This window comes from Megascapheus bottae, chromosome 25 (genome assembly GCF_031878675.1).
Source record: "Megascapheus bottae isolate mThoBot1 chromosome 25, mThoBot2.hap1, whole genome shotgun sequence".
NCBI classification, from domain to species: Eukaryota; Metazoa; Chordata; class Mammalia; order Rodentia; family Geomyidae; genus Megascapheus; species Megascapheus bottae.
This window is the reverse complement of record NC_143533.1, coordinates 12,433,029-12,454,513: the sequence shown is the minus strand read 5'-3', so window position 1 is coordinate 12,454,513 and position 21,485 is coordinate 12,433,029. Positions and strand designations below refer to the sequence as shown.

General features: G+C 39.8%; 1 protein-coding gene across 7 annotated transcripts in view; it reads right to left on the bottom strand.

Annotated features, from left to right (window-relative positions):
- Positions 1–975: 975 nt before the first annotated feature.
- Ice2 (interactor of little elongation complex ELL subunit 2) overlaps positions 976–21,485 on the bottom strand; it is a 49,140-nt gene continuing 28,630 nt past the window's right edge. For 6 of the 7 annotated variants that reach the window (XM_090358273.1, XM_090358269.1, XM_090358275.1 and 3 more), the window contains 4 exons: positions 19,366–19,450; positions 17,939–17,989; positions 15,679–15,922; positions 7,027–10,174 (listed from right to left, as the gene is read on the bottom strand). In XM_090358273.1, coding sequence (XP_090214399.1) covers positions 10,046–10,174; positions 15,679–15,922; positions 17,939–17,989; positions 19,366–19,450 — 509 coding nt within the window. In that variant the 3' untranslated portion in view covers positions 7,027–10,045. Of the gene's footprint in view, positions 1,062–7,026; positions 10,175–15,678; positions 15,923–17,938; positions 17,990–19,365; positions 19,451–21,485 lie in introns of those variants that run through there. The other variant, XM_090358274.1, reaches the window with a different exon arrangement.

The following is a 21,485-nucleotide window of genomic DNA, read 5'->3' as shown; positions in this document are numbered from 1 at the left end:
CTCAGCATTTTTGACGTCATTGTGCAATCCTAAAAGAGGAAATTTAACACACACCATTGTGTACTTTGCTGGCAGGAAGTGGCAATGCAGAGGTGTGACTGTTTATTTTTAAATAGACCATCCAGTGTAAAAACTGGATCAGTCCCTAGAGATAGGATTACCACCACTGTTGTGGAAACATCTTTGGAACTCATGTACTTCTTTTTCTCAGGAGTGAAGCAAGTCCTGCTCATTAAAAGGAGTGCTTGTGCACATATATACACGTGTGCGGGTAGTTGGGCTTGAATTCAGAGCCTCAAGTTCTCACTTGACTTCTTCAAGGCTGGTGCTCTAACCACTAACCCTCTAACCACAGTTCCATAGTTCCACTTTCCAGCCTTTTGGTGGTTAATTGGAAATTTCACAGACTATCTTGCCTGGGCTGGCTTTGAACTGTGATCCTCAGATCTCATCCTTTTGAGTAACTAGGATTACAGGTATGAGCTACCAGGTAAAGGTCTTTTTGAGGAGAAGCTAAGATAATTCAGAGTCATGGTGGTAAACATTAAGTACTTAAGACAGAATCCTGACTTACTAAGGCTTAAGGTACAAGAAATCATGACCAGACAGACATTCATGTGATAACATTACTCCATTAAGTCAGCATGATTTATTTTCTAGTTTGAGGAAATTTGATCATTTCATATGAGGTCAGTAGTAGAAACTGATTCAAAACAATGCTGACTATAATCATGTAATAATATCTAATCAATAATTATTCAAGAGAGTGAGTTAAAATGGCATCTTCAGGAATGAAATATCTATGCATAATAAACATACATTTCAACAAAAGAGTCTCTGGGTTTAGAAGCATGGCTCAGTTGGTAGAGTACTAACCAATAAGCAAAAGCATTAGATACTAAGTTTGAGTCCTGAGGAACCTGAGGAAAAGGTTCTTGTGATTGGACTTGACCCTCCGGCCTTTCTGGGAGGTGACTGGAGTTTCAATTTAGGCATCTGGGCTCAGCTGTTCCATTCCATTCATTTTTCTTTCGTATCTCCAGAGTCTCTGTTTTGAAAGGCTAGGAGAAAAAACAGCTAGGTTAAAAAGTAGGTAAAAGTCAAGTATTATTGGGCCGGGAGTTTGGCCTAGTGGTAGAATGCTTGCCTAGCACACATGAAGGCATTCAATTCCTCGGTACCGCATACATAGAAAAAAGCCAGAAGTGGTACTGAGGCTCAAGTGGTAGAGCTCTAGCCTTGAGAAAGTCCAAGGACAGTGCTCAGGCCCTGCGTTCAAGCCCCACGACTGTCCCCCTCCCCAAAAAAGTCAAGCATTATTTTAGGATGACTTCAAAAGGAGTGATCTCCACTCATTGGAAAATGCCATCATACTTGGCTATTCTGTTGCTCATGGAAATACTGGGTTTTGAGACCCTATTTTTGAATTGCATGTTTATTACCCATAAATAGTTCATCTTAGAAGGTAACTAGTCTTTTTTTTTTTTTTACCAGATCAGTATCCACTTCATCATGTAATGAGAATTTTATTCTCCAAAGAAAACATTTTTGAAAGAAAATCCTATCCTATAGTTCAGTCTGGAGGCCAGAGGAGGAAGAGGCATCTGATTCACATATGTCTGCAGGGCCCAGCACGATATTAGATTTCCTAGAGATTTACCATTTGTGCCTCTCACCTTCACTGACTTTGTTACATTCTCACAAATATGGTACGTGTTTGGTACCACAGACATGGGGCAGACCAGCTTGCCTGGTAAGACTCATTGATCCCTTAGATTTAAATAATACTTGACTTGTCTGCCTTCAAGCCTTTCCTCATTTCTCTCCTGCCCCTCTCATCTCCCATTCCAACCATACTTCCCAGGAGTGATGGTTGACCACATTGTGCACCTACAAGGTCCACCTTCATCGAACATGCTTGGGATTAATTCCACTGCCTGGCAAAGTAGACCATCTTTATCAAGACCTCCTTCTTCCAGCCAGCTCCCACTCTGGGCTGTCCACTTCTAAGATTCAGCCTCTCACACATCACTTTCTCTGGGAAGTGACAGTCTTAACATTCTGGAAGTGAATTAGCTGCAACATTCAGGCTCCTGGGAGGTGGAAGGTTTGGCTGACAGCAAACTCAGTCCTGCTCTGTATGCAAAATGACATTTTCAGCCCGAGGCACTTACTAAGTTACCCAGTCCCTGCTCCTTAAGAGTAAAAGTTTTCCAGCACCAGAGTGGAGCATTAAAAAGAGCCAGCCTGAATTAGGGACTGACCTACCACTTTATTAGCCTTCTGCTGTGCATGCAGAGACATTCAAAGCCCCATGTACTGTGATTTCACAGTTTCCCTCATCCCCATTCAGAACTCAAAAGAGAGTAAGTAACCCCTTGTGTAATTCTCCAGTACTGCAGAAGGGAACTGGACAGAAAGTTCCAGCTGCACACTGGGTCTCCTGGGAACTATAATTCATATCACTTTTGGTGGGGCATAGGGAAGGCATTATACTTGCAAAGTGTGTTCAATTATTTATTTTTCCATACTAGTAAAAATGTTGTTTGCATATTGCTGTGGCCCAAACTCACTTGTTAAAAATAAAATACCAACTCCATGAGCTACAAATGGTATTAAAACACACACACACACACACACACACACAGTAGTTCCTAGGTGGACAGATAAACTTTTTCATTTGATAAAACATATAGCTTTTTATTAGATCCAAACAGTACAAGAGCGAGGACTCAAGAGCGAGTACCCAATGCTATAGACATGGTATTGGAAATATAAACACAACTACATAGACATAAACATTTATGACTCTATAGGCATAATGTTTTCTTACATAGATTAATATGTATCTATGACATACAAACCCTCAGCCCAATTTTAATTATGTTCTAAAATCTAAGTGCCAGTGATTATATATAGAGATTCCCTTCTTGAACACTTGTTAAATATGTCACTTGAAATATGATGTAAAAATCAATGTTAATAAATTTTTTAATAAAAAAAGAAATAAAAATCCCAATGCCCCCCCACAAACCAATATAGCTCTTAATGATCTGATCATTTATTCTGGATTCATTCGGTTTTCTACAGCCTAGTGCTTGCTCCACTAGGGCCTAGTTTTTTCAAGGCCTAATGCTGCTTCTACCTGCCTACTCATCTTGGTTCTCTACCACTTGAGCATGTCTCCATGATGGCTTTTGCTGTGTTGGAGAGAGTCTCATGGACTTTTCTGCTATAGTGGGCTTCCAAACCTCAGTCCTTCAGTGCTCAGTCTGCTGAGTAGCTAGGATACCAGGCATGAGCTGTTCGCAGCTGGCTTAGAGTCTTTATTACTGAAGATGCGTTCTGATCAGGAATATAACTTCAGCACCTCCTAAATCCTAATAGTCCCCCCAAGCACCATTTATTTTTTTCACTGACTCTTTAAATATATACATATTGCGCTGGGAGTTTGGCCTAGTGGTACAGTGCTTGCCTAGCATGTACCACATACATAGAAAAAAAAAACTGGAAGTGGTGCTGAGGCTCAAGTGGTAGAGCTGTAGCCTTGAGAAAGTCCAAGGACAGTGCTCAGGCCCTGAGTTCAAGCCCAGGACTGGCAAAAAAAAAAAAAAATATATATATATATATATATACACACACACACATATTTATGGTATGCCATACATTCCCATATATGTACAACGTCCCAATCAGGACAAATGTATCTGTATTTTTCAGAATTCATTATTTCTTTATGGTTAAAACATTCACAATCCCTTTTTCCAGCTTTAAAAAGAAATACACTAGGTCCAGGAACCTGGCCTAGTGGTAGAGTGCTCACTTGTGCATGCACGAAGTCCTGGGTTTGATTCCTCAGTACCACTTACACAGCAAACAACTGGAAGCCATGCTGTGGCTCAAGTGGTAGCGTGCTAGCCTTGAAAAGGCCCAAGGACAGTGCCCAGGCCCTAAGTTTTTGCCCAGACTGCAAAATCTATATATCTATACTATATTGTGTGTGACCCTACATCAGTAGAAGCCAGAACTCAGTTCTTCTGACTTGCTGTGTAACCTATTACTTCCAGCAGTTCTCCTCTTCATTGAACACTCAAGGAGCAAATGTCATTAGTCTCATGAAGGATGAGGCATTAGTGTAACTCCCTTGGGCACCATTTTCTCTTCACGTATTCAGATTTCCATCTAACAACTTAACCCCAGATCTTTATAATTTAGTTTTAACAGTTGAAGTTTGAGGGAGGAGTTGCTGACAGGTGAGGACAGTATTACTGGAAAGACCAGTTTTACGCAAGTGGCCACCTTCTGTGTCCTTGGTATCGGAGAACATTCCAGGCAAATGGTGTGGCTTGAAGAGTCAAATAAGGGAGAGGTGTATTCTTTGCAGCACACCAGCCATTGGAGGGAAGTTTTTATATTTGTTTGTTGCTGTTGTTGGTGTTGCCTGAGAAAGAACTTGCCTAGATAGCAGGTCTAGGCCAGAAGTGGTAGAGATAAGAGTTTCATGGACTTTCCTGCCTCTTGAGTAGCTAAGATTAAAGGTGTGAGCTACCAGTACTTTGAAGCCCTTGTTTTTGACAGGGTCTTGAGCTAATTTTGCCTAGGCTAATCTTGAACTGCCTTTCAAGCAGCTAGGATACTAGTACCTGTGTACCATACTACCATACCCAGACAGAAAACTTTTCATCTGAAATAATCTTAAATTTGTATAAACAGTAGTACATATATATCCTATAAAACTTTCATCAAGCCTCCCTAAGGACTAAACATTTCTCTGCTGAAATCTTCCAACTTGAAAATAAACTGCAAACATGTTCCATTACTAATTTCTTCTTTGGAGCTTACTTCTTAAAAATGGGGCATGTTCTGGTATAACTACATCAGAATCAGGGAATCAGGACTGTTGTCATTATTAACAAATCTATAAACTCCATTTAAGCTCTGCCAACTGTTCCAATAGTGTCTTTTGTTGGACAAGGACCAAGTCATTCTGGTTTTTTTTTGTTGGTTATGGACCTTGAATTCAGGGCCTGGGCTCTGTCCCTGTATTTTGTTTTATTTATTTTGTTTTTGCTTGACTAGTGCTCTACCACATTGAGCCACAGCTCCACTTCTAGTTTTCTGGTTGCTAATTGGAGATAAGACTTTCCTGCCCATCTGGTTTTCAACCACAATTCTCAGAACTCAGCCTTCTGAGTAGCTAGGATTACAGGTCTGAGCCACCAGCACCCAGCACTGAATTGGTCTATAATCAGAAACAATTCTATAGGTCTTTTTTATCCCCCAGAAAAATCAATGAAGCTTCCCATTTTCTATACAGTTTGGGTTTCTCTGGGACACAGGATTTATTGTCTTGATATACCAAAGCAGCAGTGTCATGCTATTCTTGTATGCTGCAGGACACACACTGTTGGGTTTGTCTCATCACAGGTGATTCTGAATTTTATCTTTGGTTAAGGTAGTTTTTGGCGTGGGCTGGGAGTTTGGCCTAGTGGTAGAGTGCTTGCCTAGCATGCACAAAGACCCGGGTTTGATTCCTCAGTACCACATACATAGAAAAAGCCAGAAGTGGTACCGAGGCTCAAGTGGTAGAGCTCTAGCCTTGAGAAAGTTCAAGGATAGTATTCAGGCACTGAGCTCAAGCCCAGGACTGGCAAAAAAAAAAAAAAAAAAACCAAACCAAACACACACACACAAACCTATCTTTGGATAGTTTCTGGCAGGCTTCTTCAGTCCTAATAGCTATATTATTATCACTAAATAATAATTAGTTTTTTTGTGGGGGGAAGTCTTTAGACATATTATAGATATTTATGTAATTTTTTTTTGTTAATCCCAGGCCTTGAACTCATGGCCTGAGCACTGTCCTTGGGCATTTCTTCAAGGCTAGCACTATACCACTTGAACCAGAGTACCACTTCCAGCTTTTCTATATATGTGGTACTGAGGAATCAAACCTGGGTCTTCTTGCATTCTAAGCAAGAACTCTGCCACTAGGTTAAACTCCCGGCCCCCTCTGTAATTTTTTTCACTCACTAAATTAGAGACTCTGCTGATTGTTCAACGCTTATTTAATCTAATGGTTGTATAGGAGTGGTTTTTCCAACTTCATTCCCTTTACTGGTACTATAGAATAGAATGTTCCCATCTTCCCTGCTTGTTTATTCATTCGTTTACATTCAGTATATACTCATGGTTCCTATTGTACTCAAAGGTTAGTAGTGTGAACACAATGCTGTTTTCTTAGACCTGAGACTCCTGTCAGTTCGTTTCTGTCCTCATCATTCTTTGTGCACTTTGTAGTGCAACATGTTTCGAGACCCAACCATTTCTTCCAGGAGTCCTTATTTACTTTCATGAAGAATGGGATTTAGAAACCAAGATATGGTTACTTTGTGTTCTCATGGCTATGGGACTGTCACTGCTTCTGGATCCTCTGAGTATGTATCTGACACGGTGGCAGTCACAGCTCCCATACCATGTAGACAAGAATCATGAGTTTACTCTGGTACTTCCAATTCCAACCCCACACCACACCCTTATTCTTGTCTTTTCCTTTCCCATTGTTCTCAATGTATTTATATGCCTGCTTTATCTACTAGACAGCCCTCGGATCATTGGCCCCAATGAAAGTGGAAGGAATGTCTCTGTTCTGGTCTGCTATCACAATACCACAGCCTGGGTGACTGATAAAAAGGATAGCTAGAAAGTTACTGTGGTTCCAAAGCTAACAAGTCCAATATCAAGGTGCTGGCATCAAGTGTGGGCCTTTTTATTGTGTTCCCAAATAGTGGCATTTGAAAGTACAAGTGCTGCCTGGGGCTGGTGGCTCACATCTATAATACACAGGAGGCTGAGATCTGAGGATCTTGGTTTAAAGCCAGCCCAGGCAGGAAAGTCCCTAAGACTCCAGTTAACTACCAGAAGACCGGAAGTGGAGTTGTGACTCAAGTGGTAGAGCACTAGCCTTGAGCAAAAAGAGCTCAGGGATAGATCCAAAACCCTAAGATCAAGGCCTGGGACTGAAAAAAGGTGGTGGTGGGGGCGGGGGTGGGGGGGAAGATCCCATCTCAAGCCTGCTGTGTAGCTAGGATTACAAGTGTAAGCCACAGATACTCAGCAAAACCCCCCACAGTCCTAATGCCAGTCAAGTGTTTTCATCACTGAGTTCATTCCTACCCTTGACTTGATCCTATCCTTGAGATCATCAGTGTCATTTGCTTATAAATTCTCCATGCTGAAAATCAAGAGCTTAAGATGTTATTAAATATTAGCTTACAAAAGAGGCTTTATTAACATAAGTGAAAAAACTAAAGTATGTATTACTTAGGTTATTCAAATGTATGGCTTACAGTCAATCATTTGCAAACACATCTTAATATAAAAAACAATGTTAAAAAAAAAAAAAAAAAGAGCCAGTTTAGGGGCCGGGAGTTTGGCCTAGTGGTAGAGTGCTTGCCTAGCATGCACAAAGACCCAGGTTTGATTCACCGGTACCACATGCATAGAAAAAAGCCAGAAGTGGTGCTAAGGCTCAAGTGGCAGAGCTCTAACCTTGAGAAAGTCCAAGGACAGTGCTGGTCCTGAGCTTAAGCCCAGGACTGGTAACCCCCCCCCAAAAAAAACAAACAAAAAAGAACCAGTTTAGCAGGTATGAGGATTGGGGGCCAGACTTGGGCAAACAAATCCAGGAGACTCTATCTCCAATTAAGCAGCAAACTGTCAGATGGAAGGTGTGGCTCAAATGGTAGAGCAAGCAAGTCAAGTGAGTTAGGAGCCCTGAGTTCAGATTCCAGTATTGTATAAATACTAAACAAATATATATGAGCCAGACATTATAATGCAGGTAGGAGTTGGACACAGGAGGATTGCAAGCTGAAAGTTAACCTGGACTATTACAAAGACTGAAAAAATAAAAATAATAAAGCAAATTCATTGAGGTATTCAGAAGCCTGAAGTAATCTTTGTCCAGGTTATTTTTTTTCTTTCTTTCTTTTTTTTTTGTGTGTGAATTTCCAAGGGAATTCTGGCCACTTCCTGGCTTACTGTCAAAATGATTCACAACTAAAAACATTTTTGGGATATGTGAACATGCAACTATTTTTAAATTGAGTGTTTCAAAAAGGGAAAGCAAGATAAGATAGCAAACTCCACAAAATAATCTGCACTAATAATTGCGTGCAAAATAACTTAACCAACCCAAAACTCATTTCAAAATACAAAATCTGGTAATTGAGGAAGCAAAATTTGAACTGTTGCTTAAAATATTTAGAAAATTTTTAGACTGAACTTATTTTGTTGTTGTTGGTTTTAGGGCTTGAACTTAAGGTCTGGGCACTGTCCCTGAGCTTTTTTGCTCAAGGATCACACTCTACCACTTTGAGCTACCACTTCAGTTCCAGTTTACTGGTACTAATTGGTGATACTAATTGGCTGGCTTTGAACTGTGAACCTTAGATCTCAGCCTTCTGAGTAGCTAGGATTACAGACGTGAGCCACCAGCTCCTAGTCTTTGGCTGAACTTCTTATATTAACATAGAACATAAACAGTTTCCAAAGCAACAAAAATATTGCCTTGGATCACAAAACTTACATTTCACCAATAATATACACATTCTGACACTCAGAATACATTAAAGAGCAGTTATGTACATTAAGGAGCAGTGTTACAAAAATGAGATCTTCCCCTTCTTTAGGGGGAAGGAATGAAGCTTGAACTCAGGGTCTCACATTTGCCAGGTAGGTGTCCTACTGCTCTACCCCCCAGCTCATGGTCTGTTCCTTTTTAAATCCAAATCAACTAGAGTAATGTGCTGTTTTCTGAATATTTAATCAGAACAGAGGGAAAACATAGCTCATGCTTTACAGTACGATGACCCAGTCAATGGCTCTCACTAGTGAATTTCAGCACTCAGCAAAGTAGATGCAGTCTTCACTAAACCTCTAATACCACAAAAATGGTTTTGTTGTCTGTGTGTGTATTTCCAGTCATAGGGCTTGAACGCTGGTCTTGGGCACTGTTCCTGAGTCCCTCTACCCTGTTTTTCCCCTTCAAGGTTAGCATTCTACCACTTGAACCACAAAACCACTTTTGGCTTTTTCTGGTATTAATTGGTGACTAGAGTCTCACAAACTTTCCTGCCCAGGCTGGCTTCAATCGTTGATCCTCAAATCTCAGTCTCCTTAGTAGCTAGGATTGTGTGAGCCACCAGTAGTACCCAGTGGGCGATTTCATTTTTACCTTGAGTTCTGCAATGACTTTAAAGATATTGTCCTGTGGCTGTGAGTTTGGCCAGCGGTAGAGTGCTTGGCTACCATGCATGAAGCCCTGGGTTTGATTGATACCATATACACAGAAAAAGCCAAAAGTTGTACTGTGGCTCAAGTGGTAGAGCACTAGCTTTGAGAAAGCTAAGGACAATGCCCAGACCCTGAGTTCAAGTCCCATGCCCGGCAAAGAAAAAAAGGGGGGGGATGTTTGAGCTATACAGTGAGGACTGCCTCCCATCTGTAATGATAGCTACTCAGGAAGTCAAGATCTGAGGATCACATTTTTGAAGCCCAGGCAGGAAAGTCCATGACTTATCTCCAGCTAACCACCAAAAACCTGGAAATGGGGCTGTGGCTCAAGTGGAAGAACACTATCCTTGAGCACAAAAGCTCAGGCACCAGCACCCAGATCCCTAAATTGAATGTGGATGAGGGTTATAATCCTCATTATTTCTGACAATGGCAGTAGATTGCAATTTCCTATTTCCAAAATTTAGAAGATACACTATAAAAGTATTTTTTTTAGTTTCCAGCCACAATACTATTAACCATATCTAGATTCCTCTCCAGTATCAAGTGAAGAGCTTAGTTCTCCAATTCAGTTGACACAATCCTAACAGCCCACGACCCCCAAGGCACTTTCTAAGGATTCTGAGACTGTTGGAGGAAAATGATCTTCAGGCCTACTGATCTTCAGGGCACACTTTTCCTCAAACTTTTCAAATTAGACACCGCTGTAACTGGATTTCCTGAAATTTCATTTTCCGTGGCATAGCCCTTAGGTTAGTTTTCTTTTATTTTGAGCCACTCCTTCATTTCCAACTTGCTGAGCAGGCAAACAACTGATTTTGGTTTCCATAGGAACAGGATTCCTGTGGCTGTGTGCAGGCATTCTTGGTCCACCAGCCTAGACAAGCAAGCAAAGAAAGAGCAGAACAGCTGAAAACATTTACAACATATCTGCATGTCAACTCTGTATTAGTGACACATGCACTGCTCACATTGGAAACTACCTTCTGTAAGATTAAAAATCTTACCCTAGTCAGTAGGCTGTTTGAAAAGTTTTAATCTGACAGTTTTAAAAGTATTAAACTTGCAAACAATAATTGGTGAAGAAACAGGGTTTCTGTAATAAATTGGGAATAGGTTGAAATGTTTATTGGGAAATGAAGAGATCAAATGCCTTCTGAGTAATGTGCTTGCAGTAATTATGCTGAAGGGCAAGAGGATGGAGGGATGAGAAACAAGCCAGTGAGAAGTAGGTAAGGAGGGAGAAGAAATTATATGCAGAAAATGAGGACAGAAAATAAGGTAAGGAAAAAAATAGAGATGAAAAGAGTAAGAAAAAAAAAAGAGCCCAAGAAAAAGAATGAAAGAAATCAAAGTCAGGTAGAAAAGTTTGCCAAACTGAAAGAGAAGTGCAAGAAATGTATTTTTGTATACTATATTTAAAAAACACCTACATAATAAAATTAACATTTATGGCTGGGATTTTGGCCTAGTGGTAGAGTGCCTGCCTGGCATGTGTTTGATTCCTCGGTACCACATACGTAGAAAAAGCTGAAAGTGGTGCTGTGGTTTAAGTGGTAGAGCTGTAGCCTTGAGAAAGCCCAAAGACAGTGCGCAGGCCCTCAGTTCAAGGCCCATGACTGGCAAAAAACAAAAAAAAGAACATTAATATTAGAAGACCTCCTAGGAGTGCTGACATCCCACAGCTATGGAGCTAATACCTCTTTCACTGCTCATTGAGATCCATCAAAATCTAGTTCTCAAAATCAAACTTGTTCTGCCAAATTTAAGGCTCTGAATTTTCCAAACTGTAGGAACATGCTTTTATCACACATCCACCAAAGTACCTCCCATTTAGATCAATAACAGCTTTAATTGCCTGCTCAACTCCTTCAAATTCTAAAGACTATTCATATGGCTTCATCAAGGACACCAAGAATTTCAGTATCACACATTTTCCAGATTTTGCCTTATGTTTTGTATTCTTCCGTGGTTTCAAGTTCCCAGTCTTTGTCTACTTCTGCACTACTCACAGCCCTAAGCAGGATGCCAGTAACAGGACACTTAAGTAATATATTAATAAGATACTAAGTTTTTAGTAAAGATTTGGCTCTGACTTCATGGGTGTTTGCTGAGGCTCTCCCTTTCTCTGTGGCGTTGTCACAGCAGTTGACTTCTCCTGCCTGTCTTCTCCAGTGACAAAGGGCGCTCAGCCCGGCTGGAGCTTCCACAGCCCTGGCCTTCCCAGAAGCTGTACTTGTGCACCATCTTTGGTTCTCCTGTGTCACCTACATTAGCAAGAAAGGAGCCGCAGGGCCCTGTTGGACTGTCATGGCCCTCCTGTATTGGAGAGGAGAATGACAGCTTCGGAAGACTGTGAGGGCAGTTCTGAATCTTGGTCTGGGAGGATGGGGAACCTAGCACAGCCAGAGCCCAGCTAGCACTCCTCTGCCCCCAACTCCCACTTTTTTTTTTTTTGGCTAGTCATGGGGCTTGAACTCAGGGCCTGAGCACTGTCCTTGGGTTTTCCTCAAGGCTAGCACTCTGCCTCTTGAGTCACAGCACCACTTCCAGCTTTTTTTTTCTATGTATGTGGTACCAAGGAGTTGAACCTGGGTCTTCATGCATGCGAAGCAAACACTCTTACCACTAGGCCAAACTCCCGGCCCCAACTCCCACTTTTTAACTCTCAAAGTCGAGGAAGACAGGTCTGTTTCTGATACCCTTGTGAGTCATAGTCTGTCTAGAGATGAGACCTGTTAATGCTGTCACCTCTTGGACTACTCAGCGGGTAGTGGAGCAGGCCAGTTTTCATAGATAATGACCAAAGCTGGGTGGCCCGAAGCCATTTCCACAGAACTGGTCCACACCTATCTGGATCTCTATCCTGGCCACTTGCACTCTGTTTCTTCACATCCTGCCTTCAGAACTCATGTCTGGGGTTGAAAGGTGATGGGTGACACTGTCACACTCATATCCTAGGCCAACAGAAGCAGCACTGACAGTGCTCCACAGCTATACTTCTTGTTTTAGGGTGGTTAGTTGGTGATAATCTCATGGATTTTTCTGCCTGGGCTAGCCTCAAACCTGATCCTCAAATCTTGGCATCCTGATTAGCCATGGTTACAGGTGTGAGCCACCAGTGTTCAGATCTTCTATCATATTTTTAAGGAAAGCATTCTGAAAGCTACCACTGTAAGGCTGTGTGTGTGTGCGTGCGTGCATCTCCATATGCATATGTGAATAAATGTTTATTACAGAACACAAAGGAGGGGAGAGGAAGGGATAAAGCAGCAGAGGCGCTCTACAAACTCTGCTTTGGGCTATAGGAGACAGATGGGGAGTCTATTGGGCTGTCTCAGGGTTGCTATTTAGAGACGATAGCAAGGTGAGTTCTGAATGAAGTACCTCTGAAAACATAAGCTGGCAAGTGCTCAGAGCTTCAGAGGTATACATATAAATGACTTATTAGGATGCACAGTCATGTGGCCAAACTCTAAATACACAGGATTTTTCCTTTTCCAAATAAATTACTCTCGTCAGACATTTTGAACCACGTCATTAAAAAAGATCAAAGCATTGCCAGGTGTGGTGGCTCATGCCTGTAATCCTAGCTACTCAGGAGGCTGAGACCTGAGGATCAAGGTTCAAAAGCCAGCCTGTGCACAAAAGGACCTGAAACTTTTTTTTTTTTTTGCCAGTCCTGGGCTTGGGCTCAGGACCTGAGCACTGTCCCTGGATTTTCTCAAGGCTAGGGCTCTACCACTTGAGCCACAGCAAGACTTCTGGCTTTTTGCTATGTATGTGGTACCAAGGAATCGAACCCAGGTCTTCGTGCATGCTAGGCAAGCACTCTACCACAAGGCCAACTCCCAGCCCCAAGGACCTGAAACTCTTATCTCTAATTAACCTCTAGAAAGTGAGAAGTAGGGCTTGGGTGGTAGTTTTGACCTGAAGAGCTCAGGGACAGCGCCTAGGCCTAGAATTCAAATCCCATGACACCCCCCCCCCACTCAAAAAAAGAGAAAGCACTGAAGTATTTCCAAAGCAAGAAACATTCAATATTACTTTATGGTCCATCTATATCAATAAGGAAAATACAGTTTTCTTTTTAAAAAACACATTGTATAACAACATATTTTTTTCCTTCCACTGAAGAGTTGCTTGGTGCCAAGGTATTAAACCCTCCATTTTTACTAAGAAGGAATAAGCTACCTCCACACAGAATTCTATATGTCTACAAGACTACAATCAAGTGTTTCTAAATTAAGACAAAAATCATTGCTTTAGAATATATTCAAAAACAGTTCTTCAGTTGTTATATTTATGTTACTTAAAATATTCCTTAGGTTTTAAAAGCTACTACTTACATGTAAGCTAGCTAGGTAATGAACCTTGTATATAAAATAACATAATGTTAATTAATTTTCTCCAGTCTTCTACTCTCAATTAGTTAACCACATTTTATGACTCTTTAGGTCCAAGTTAACTAGGAATATACAAGGAGCTCAGCAGGGCTGCCTCACTAGCCTGCAAAGGCCTCAGTAATAAAACCTCCCATATATAACAAATAAGAGAATCTTCTCAAACAGTAACATTAAGGTAGAGAACTAGAAAACACAATCCTAGACACTGTCAACTGCAAAAAAAAAAAAAAAGCCTTTATTATCTGCAGTCAAAGCTATTTATGAAAAAAGAAGTAAGGACATATAGCTCAAGCAGACTAAGGCCTGTTTGGCAAGTAGAAAGCTCTGAGTTCAAACTTCAGCACTGAAAAAGAAAGAAAAAAGAAAGAAAAAAGAAAAGATTTGAGGGCATTTATAAACTAGCTCACTGTCATATAGAAAAGGACAAAGAACAGAACCTCCAAATGATTCAGAGGAACAACAGTGACTGGAATAACCACATAGGCGAGATTAGAGAACTTGCAGAGGCAATGTGACTCAAAGATGTGGTCTGCACGGAATACACTGCATTCTTGTGATCATTGTCCACCACAAAATGAAACTCAAATCAGAACTCATTATATGACATGGAGAATGGGTGGCATGGTAGAGAAATGTTATTTAATTGGTATTTCTGGGAACGGCTTCAAGAACTATATAAGACAATAAATGTTGAATTACCTAATTCCTAGCAAAATACAACCTAGCTATAATAGTTTTCACTGTGTTATTGTTTTTGTTTTGTACCAGTAATGGGGCTTGAACTGAGTCTGGGTATTGTCCCTTAGCTATTTCACTCAAGGCTGGTGTTTTAAGCCACAGCTCCACTTCCAACTTTTTGGTGGCTAATTGGACTCCATGGACTTTTCTGCCTGGCTGGCTTTGACTGTGATCCTCAGATCTCAGCCTCTTCAGTAGCTAGAATTACAGGAATGAGCCAGCAGCACTTGGCTTTTGAGGTTTTTTGTTTTTGTTTTTTGCCAGTTTTGGGCTTGGGTTCTGGGCCTGAGGACTGTCCTTGGGTTTTCTCAAGGCAAGAGCTCTACTACTTGAGCCACAGTACCACTTCTGGCTTTTTTTGTATGTATGTGGGACCGAGGAATCAAACCCAGGTCTTTGTGCTTGCTGGGCATGCACTCTACCACTAGGCCAAACTCCCAGCCCTGGCTTTTGAGTTTTTAATACGTGACTTCAATCACTAATTACTAACATTTGCTATTTAGCTTTTCTATATTGGCTAATCAATTTTTAATTATATCAGAATTTTATTACACAGTCTGCAAATTGCCTAAAATATTTAGTAAAAGAGAATACATAAATAAAAACCACATTTGCTTTAAATAGGAACATATGAATTTAACTGTCCATGCACTCTCAAGACAGGCTACTAGAGTTTCTTTTTTCTATTGATTCATAAACTTTATAAAAATAGAAACTTTCACCAGGTGCTGGTGACTCATGTCTAGATTCTAGCTACTCAGGAGTCTGAGATCTGAGGATCTGGGTTGATGGACTTAAACCTATAAATTCTTAGTTAACAGCTAATCGCCTTATTCAACTGGCTTTGATCTACTTCTCCCGCCGCCAAGAAAAAAAAAAAAGGCAGGAGAAACCAGCCATGTGACTCTTTCTCTCCAGTTAACCACCGGAAAAGCTCATGGTAGAGCTCTGGCTCAAGTTGCTAAGAGTGCCAACCATGAACAAAAAAAAAGTTCTTCAAGAACAGCATGCAGGCCTTTAAGTTCAAGCCCTAGGACTGGTGCATGTGTACACACACGTACACACACACTATAAACTTTCACGGACAGAAAAACTGAACCTTGGTTGAGCATTTGACTTTATCTACCCTTCTTATGGATGCAGGTTTTAGGTGGGTGCTATACTGCATGTGGCAAATATGGGCACCCGCTGAACCCATATTAAACAACATAAAGACATCTTGAAAATGCAATCTTACCTTCTGCTGAGGCTTAGGTGGGAATGTGCAAGGTATTCGTCCATGGTGGATGTGGTATGGTAACAGGAGACTGGGATCTAAGGGGACCCAGGGCACAGAGAGGCTGGAAGGTACGCTAGGAAGGTCACAGTGTGATCTGTGCAAATTATAGGCTGTTCTGCTCACTTTCCCATCAGAGGTCTTGTAGATCAGGAGTGAAGAATCTTCTGCTGCATGAGACAACAGGTAGCAGCCCTCCTGCAAGCTAAGTTCACACAGTGAATCTCAGTTCACTGGCTTACTGTGTATTTCAACAGCATTTCCTTAATCATGATCTAGTAATAAAACAAACCAATTACAGGCATAGCACACCACCTTGGAATATGCTTTTATGATTTATAATACTTAATATAAATGATTCAAACTATTTTTGTGTCTAAAAGGCAACTAATTTTTGTTTTGCTTTGTTTGGTTTTAGGAGACAAAAGTCTCAATTATAAAGCCCAGACTGACCTCAAACTTAGCAAGTGTGCCCCAGGCTAGCCTTGAATTTAATATCCTCTGGCTGGTTCATCTGCAGTGCTGGGATTACAGGCATGTACTACTATGCGCACATTTAATTTTGATTCCAAAATTTTATCTAATCCTTTTCATTTACTGTGATACCAACTTTTCAATTTTCAGGAAACAGGAAAACAAAGAAAATGTGCAATTCTCTAATTAAATTCAACACTGTTCTTACTCTGTGCGTAATATCACGTGAGTAGGGGTAAAAAAGTGAATGTGGCCAGGAGCATAGCCTAGTGGTATAGAGTGCTTGCCTAGCACTCAGGAAGCCCTGGGTTTGATTCCTTGGTACCACATACTCAGAAAAAGCAGAAAGCAATGCTGAGGTTCAAGTGGCAGGACACGAGGTTCGAGTAAAAAAAAGTGTCCAAGGACAATGCCCGGGCCCTGAGTTCAAGCCCCATGACTGGCAAAAACAAAACAAAACAACAACAACAACAAAAAACAAGGAGGTGGGAGGGGGAGCGATGTGTTCACTTCTCTAAAGTGGTCACAACAGCCAACAGGACAATCAAATTACAACGAAGAAGCCTGAAAATGGTAACCATGGTAGCTAACAAGTAATGAATGTTCACCTTCCACAGCAAACCTCTGAAGCATAACATCAACTTGGAACTATTAATTGGGGATAAATAAACTGGAAATGTGTAGCAACCTGCACAAAGTTCTGAGTCTAGCAAGGCTAAGCTATAGACCTGGCAGTCAATTATCAGTTATGTCAACATCCAATCTGCATTTCTTTCTTGCCTAGTAAGCTTTAAGGGATTCAATGTATCACCATAAAGAGCTAGAGGGATATGATTAATATATGGTGCTTTCTTGGGATTACTCGCTCCTCTGGATCAAAGGCGCAAAGAGAACAGTTCTTTCCTACATTATTAAAAATAAAGATTAATCATCCTTTAGCTATCCAGATCTCCCTATAAGCTGGGAAAAGCTACATTTTCATTAACATTCTAATGCCCATTAATAGGTGTTGATAAAGGATGTCTGGAGAATTATTCTTATCCTCTCGGGAGGTTTTCTTTTATTCCCTCAAAGTAACATTCTTATGAAGAAATGAATAATTATTAGGAATACAAAGCATATCTATAACATGGATATTTTTATCAATGAAAACCCTGTATCTTCGGAGGATGCAAACTTCAAAGTCAGCCTGGGCCACTGTGACTTTCTGGGTAGCCTGAGCTGCATAGGGTCTCAAAAATGAAGAAATCTGCATTGTCTTAAGTCATTTAGCTTGTTACACTAGCAAGAAAATAGCAATGTGACAACTTTATAGGAAAATATATAGGCAACCTCTTAACAATTGAATACTGTCCTAAGATTTTTCTTTTTTTGGTTGTTGGGCTTGAACCTGGGGTCTGGGGTCTGTTCCTAAGTGCTTCAGCTCAGGGCTAACACTCTACCACCTTGAGCCACAGTGCCACATCCAGTTTTTTGGTGGTTAACTGGAGAGAAGAGTCTCATGGAATTTCGTTCCCTAGCTGGCTTCAAGCAGCAATCTTCAGATCTCAGCTTCCTGAGTAGCTAGGATTATAAGCATAGGCCACTAAAACTAGCATCTGGCTCTGTCCTAATATTTTTCAACTGACAAAATTATTCTTGCAATTCTGGCTTTCTACCTATGTAGCCCTAGCAGCTTAAAAGCTTCTAAGAATTTTCATCTAAGAATACCCCAGCACATCAATGCAAAATATCCAAACACACTTACCTACTTAATTTCTTTAGAACGTGTTGAAGGATGTTAAATAAGCTTGAAATCCTGTTAGATAGAAAAAATTAATGCAAAACCAAAATATAAAAATAATCTTAAAATGATAGCGTCTCAGAAGAAAAATGGTTCTCTAAAAAAAATGGAGACAGCAGACAAAATAAGGTAAAACAGAGACTGCCAAACTAATGTTCTTGATTTCCATTCAGAACTATAAAATATTGGGTTATATTAGAGCAGTTGTAAAGATATCCCTTTTCAAATTTTAAGTGTTAGTGGTACGAGGACTTGAAATCAGGGTCTCATACTGTCAGCTTTTACGGTTCAAGGCTGGTGTTTTACTATTTGAGCCATACCAACATTTCTAGGAGGTAAGAGTCTCTCAGATTTGTTTTAGTGGGCTAGCTTCAAATGGGTCTCTCAGATCTTAAGTCTTCTGAGCAGTGAGAATCACAAGAATGGGCTGTCAGCACCTGGCAGTATTTCTCTCTTTGAAAAATGATTTTCATTGGGAGAAATGAGGCAAGAAGTGAGTGGGATATGGAGAAGTTACTGTTCAAGATTCATTCGTCAAGATTCATTCTTAAAGGGGGATGTATTTGAGTATAAGCAGAGAATTAGCCTAGGTCAACCCTTAAAACTGAAACTATACAGCTAATGTAAGTTAAGACAATTTCTAAGAAGTGAGTTAAACAGATTAACTCTCTTAACTCTAGCTTATAGCCATGTGCTTTGGGGTTCCCATTTCCTTATAAATAAATGGCAAGGACAAAACTAACTACCAGCCTTCCATGGGATACAGTGAGATACAAATGAGACAACCTTCTTAAATGATTTTCCCTTGTATTTTGACAACTTGAGAGTTCTGAGTATCAGTGAGGCATGGTGGCAAACATGTATAATCTCAACACTTGAGACACAGAGGCAGGAGGATCATTAGGTCAACCTGAGCACCACACCCCCCCCCCCACACACACACTGAGGAAAAACAAGTTCTGAGTACAACAGATTGACTAACTCTCTAGGTTCTAACATACTATAATAGTGGGGGGGGGTAGTGAATGTTTAGAGGATAAGAGGTCTAACTAGTGTATACAGTCCTGAGAGCTGAGAGGACATGACTGTCCCTTTTCTCCCCACCCCTCCCTTTTTTCAGAGAGGGCTGAACTGTGTGTTTCTATACTCCTCCTGGCTCTACCCTCCTTACTCTGTTTGAAGGAGATGGACTCCAATAGTTGTATTCATAATTAATTTGGAAATGGAGACGGTATAAAAAGATCACAGGCTGAATCAGGGGAACCCATAAAATATAAAATGATCAAGTCTTGAAAATAAGTTATTTTAACATAACCACTATTTAGAGCTAAAGGTGAATTGGTAATTATGCTAATGAGTTTTTCCAAATCCCACAAAATAAGCTTTCTTACTTGAGTGCTGAAAGTTTTTCTTTCAATTCTTCTGAGGTTATTTCTTCTAGCAGGAAAAGCTTTGAAGTAAATGCATCAATGTGTCCTAAAATGAAATAGAAAAATTGGAAAACTCTAAGCAATTGTATTTAAAAAACAAAAAAAATCCAACAAGTTACTGAATTTTTTTATAAAAATTTAATAACTGACAGACTTTACATTCTAAAAGAGATCTGTTTTTATTAAATCTAGATGTAACTATATTTTTAAATGGTAAAATCCATATTATACAAGAAATACATTTCCATTCTAAAATATTTGCTGAATGTAGAAAGTTTCACATATGTCCAAACATCCAAAATAATCTCTAAGCCTTCAATTTAGGAATTATAACTGTTCAACGTTGGTGTTCCTAATTCCTATTAAAGTTGCATTTGTATGGAGTGTTCAAAAGAAGTTAAATACTAAGACAAACTAAAATCTAAACCTAGGAACTAAGCATGCTCAAATATGTTCCTTATACACATGTGGCTCAAGATAAAATTAGATAAGCATTATTACTGTTAACATGAGCATACTGTAAGATTTCCCAAGTGTAATAAAGTCTGCTCAGTATTACCTAAGAAGGTAAGCATGATATGAATGTAGAATTCCAAACAACAGAAATAACACATTCTCAAAATGACACTTGTTTCTAAAAGTCATTTATTTACTTTTTCTAAGAAAATAGGTTGAGACAGAATACTGGGGTATTGTAATATTATAATATACTAAGGAAGTATATTACATGACAGATATTCCGAGTCAGAAATTATATAGTCAAATTGGTTGCCAGAGATTCACACCTGTAATCCTAGCTACTCTCAAGAGGCTTAGATCTGAAGCTCCTGATTTGAAGCCAGCCTGGACAGAACAGCCTGTGGGACTCTTATCTCACCAGCAGCACAAAAAAAAAATGGGGAAAAAGAGACATTACACAGTCAAGCCAAAAAGAGAATTATGCTACTGTACCATGGTTAAAAACATCAGTTAACACAAAAGGAAAATAATACCAGCTTGAATCTATTTTTAAACTCCTATTATTTTGTTGTCAAAACAAATTACCTAAAAGGTTGATGTAAATCACTGGGACAACAAAAAAATTGCATGTAATTTAATACCTCACACTTAATTTCATTTGCTCTATACTCAAAAGAACTTAATGAGAAACATTTTTACCAGATGTCTTCCTTCTAAGACAACAAACCCATTTGTTCCCACCTACTTGTTATTTCTAATGCCAAAATTTAGTTTCAGCTCTGCATTTCTAATACTCATTATATACAGACATTTCCAATAAAGACACATTTTCATGATTTAATAACCATAAAAGAGGACATTCAGTGCAGTAACATATATTTAGATGTTTACTAAATAAGCCTTTGAGGATACTAACAAACAGCTCTTACCTTTTTAGAGAAACTCAATGACAAAAGTATGCATTAAAGTATCAATCAAATTAGGTGTATCAAAAATGACTCCGGAAGAATTTACTGTCTATAACACTCTCTACAGGAGAGAGTGGAGCCACTCTCTATGACAGAACTTTCTAACCTGCAGTCTTCAAGTGAGGTCTATGTATGGCAGAGGCACTTGACTGCTTGATATAGCATAAAGAAAGCCTTCATATACATTTATTCATTTATACATATAAGCACATATACATACATAGCAGTTATTACTTTGTATATACTGCAGGTCCATAAAAATGAGCATACATGTGGACTCTGCATACAATTATAATAAGAGGAAAATGATTGCACTTCTTAATATTTTGTCAAAATATTATAAATGCTCTATCAATTATAAATACAGATGGAAAATGAAAATGATTTCCTGTTCTTCAAAGCAATTCAACTCAATGATCAATATCAAGTCATTTCTCTCTCTCTCTTTTTTGGTACAGGTCCTGGGACTTGAACTGTGATAGCCTCAATGCTGCCCCTTAGCTTTTCTGCTCAAGGCTGGCACACTACTAATTGAGCCACAACCACTTCCAGCTTTTTGGTGGTTAGATGAAGATAAGAATCTCAAGGGCTTTACTGCACTGATGATCTGAGGATCAAGATTCAAAGCCAGCCCGCACAAAAGGACCAATACTC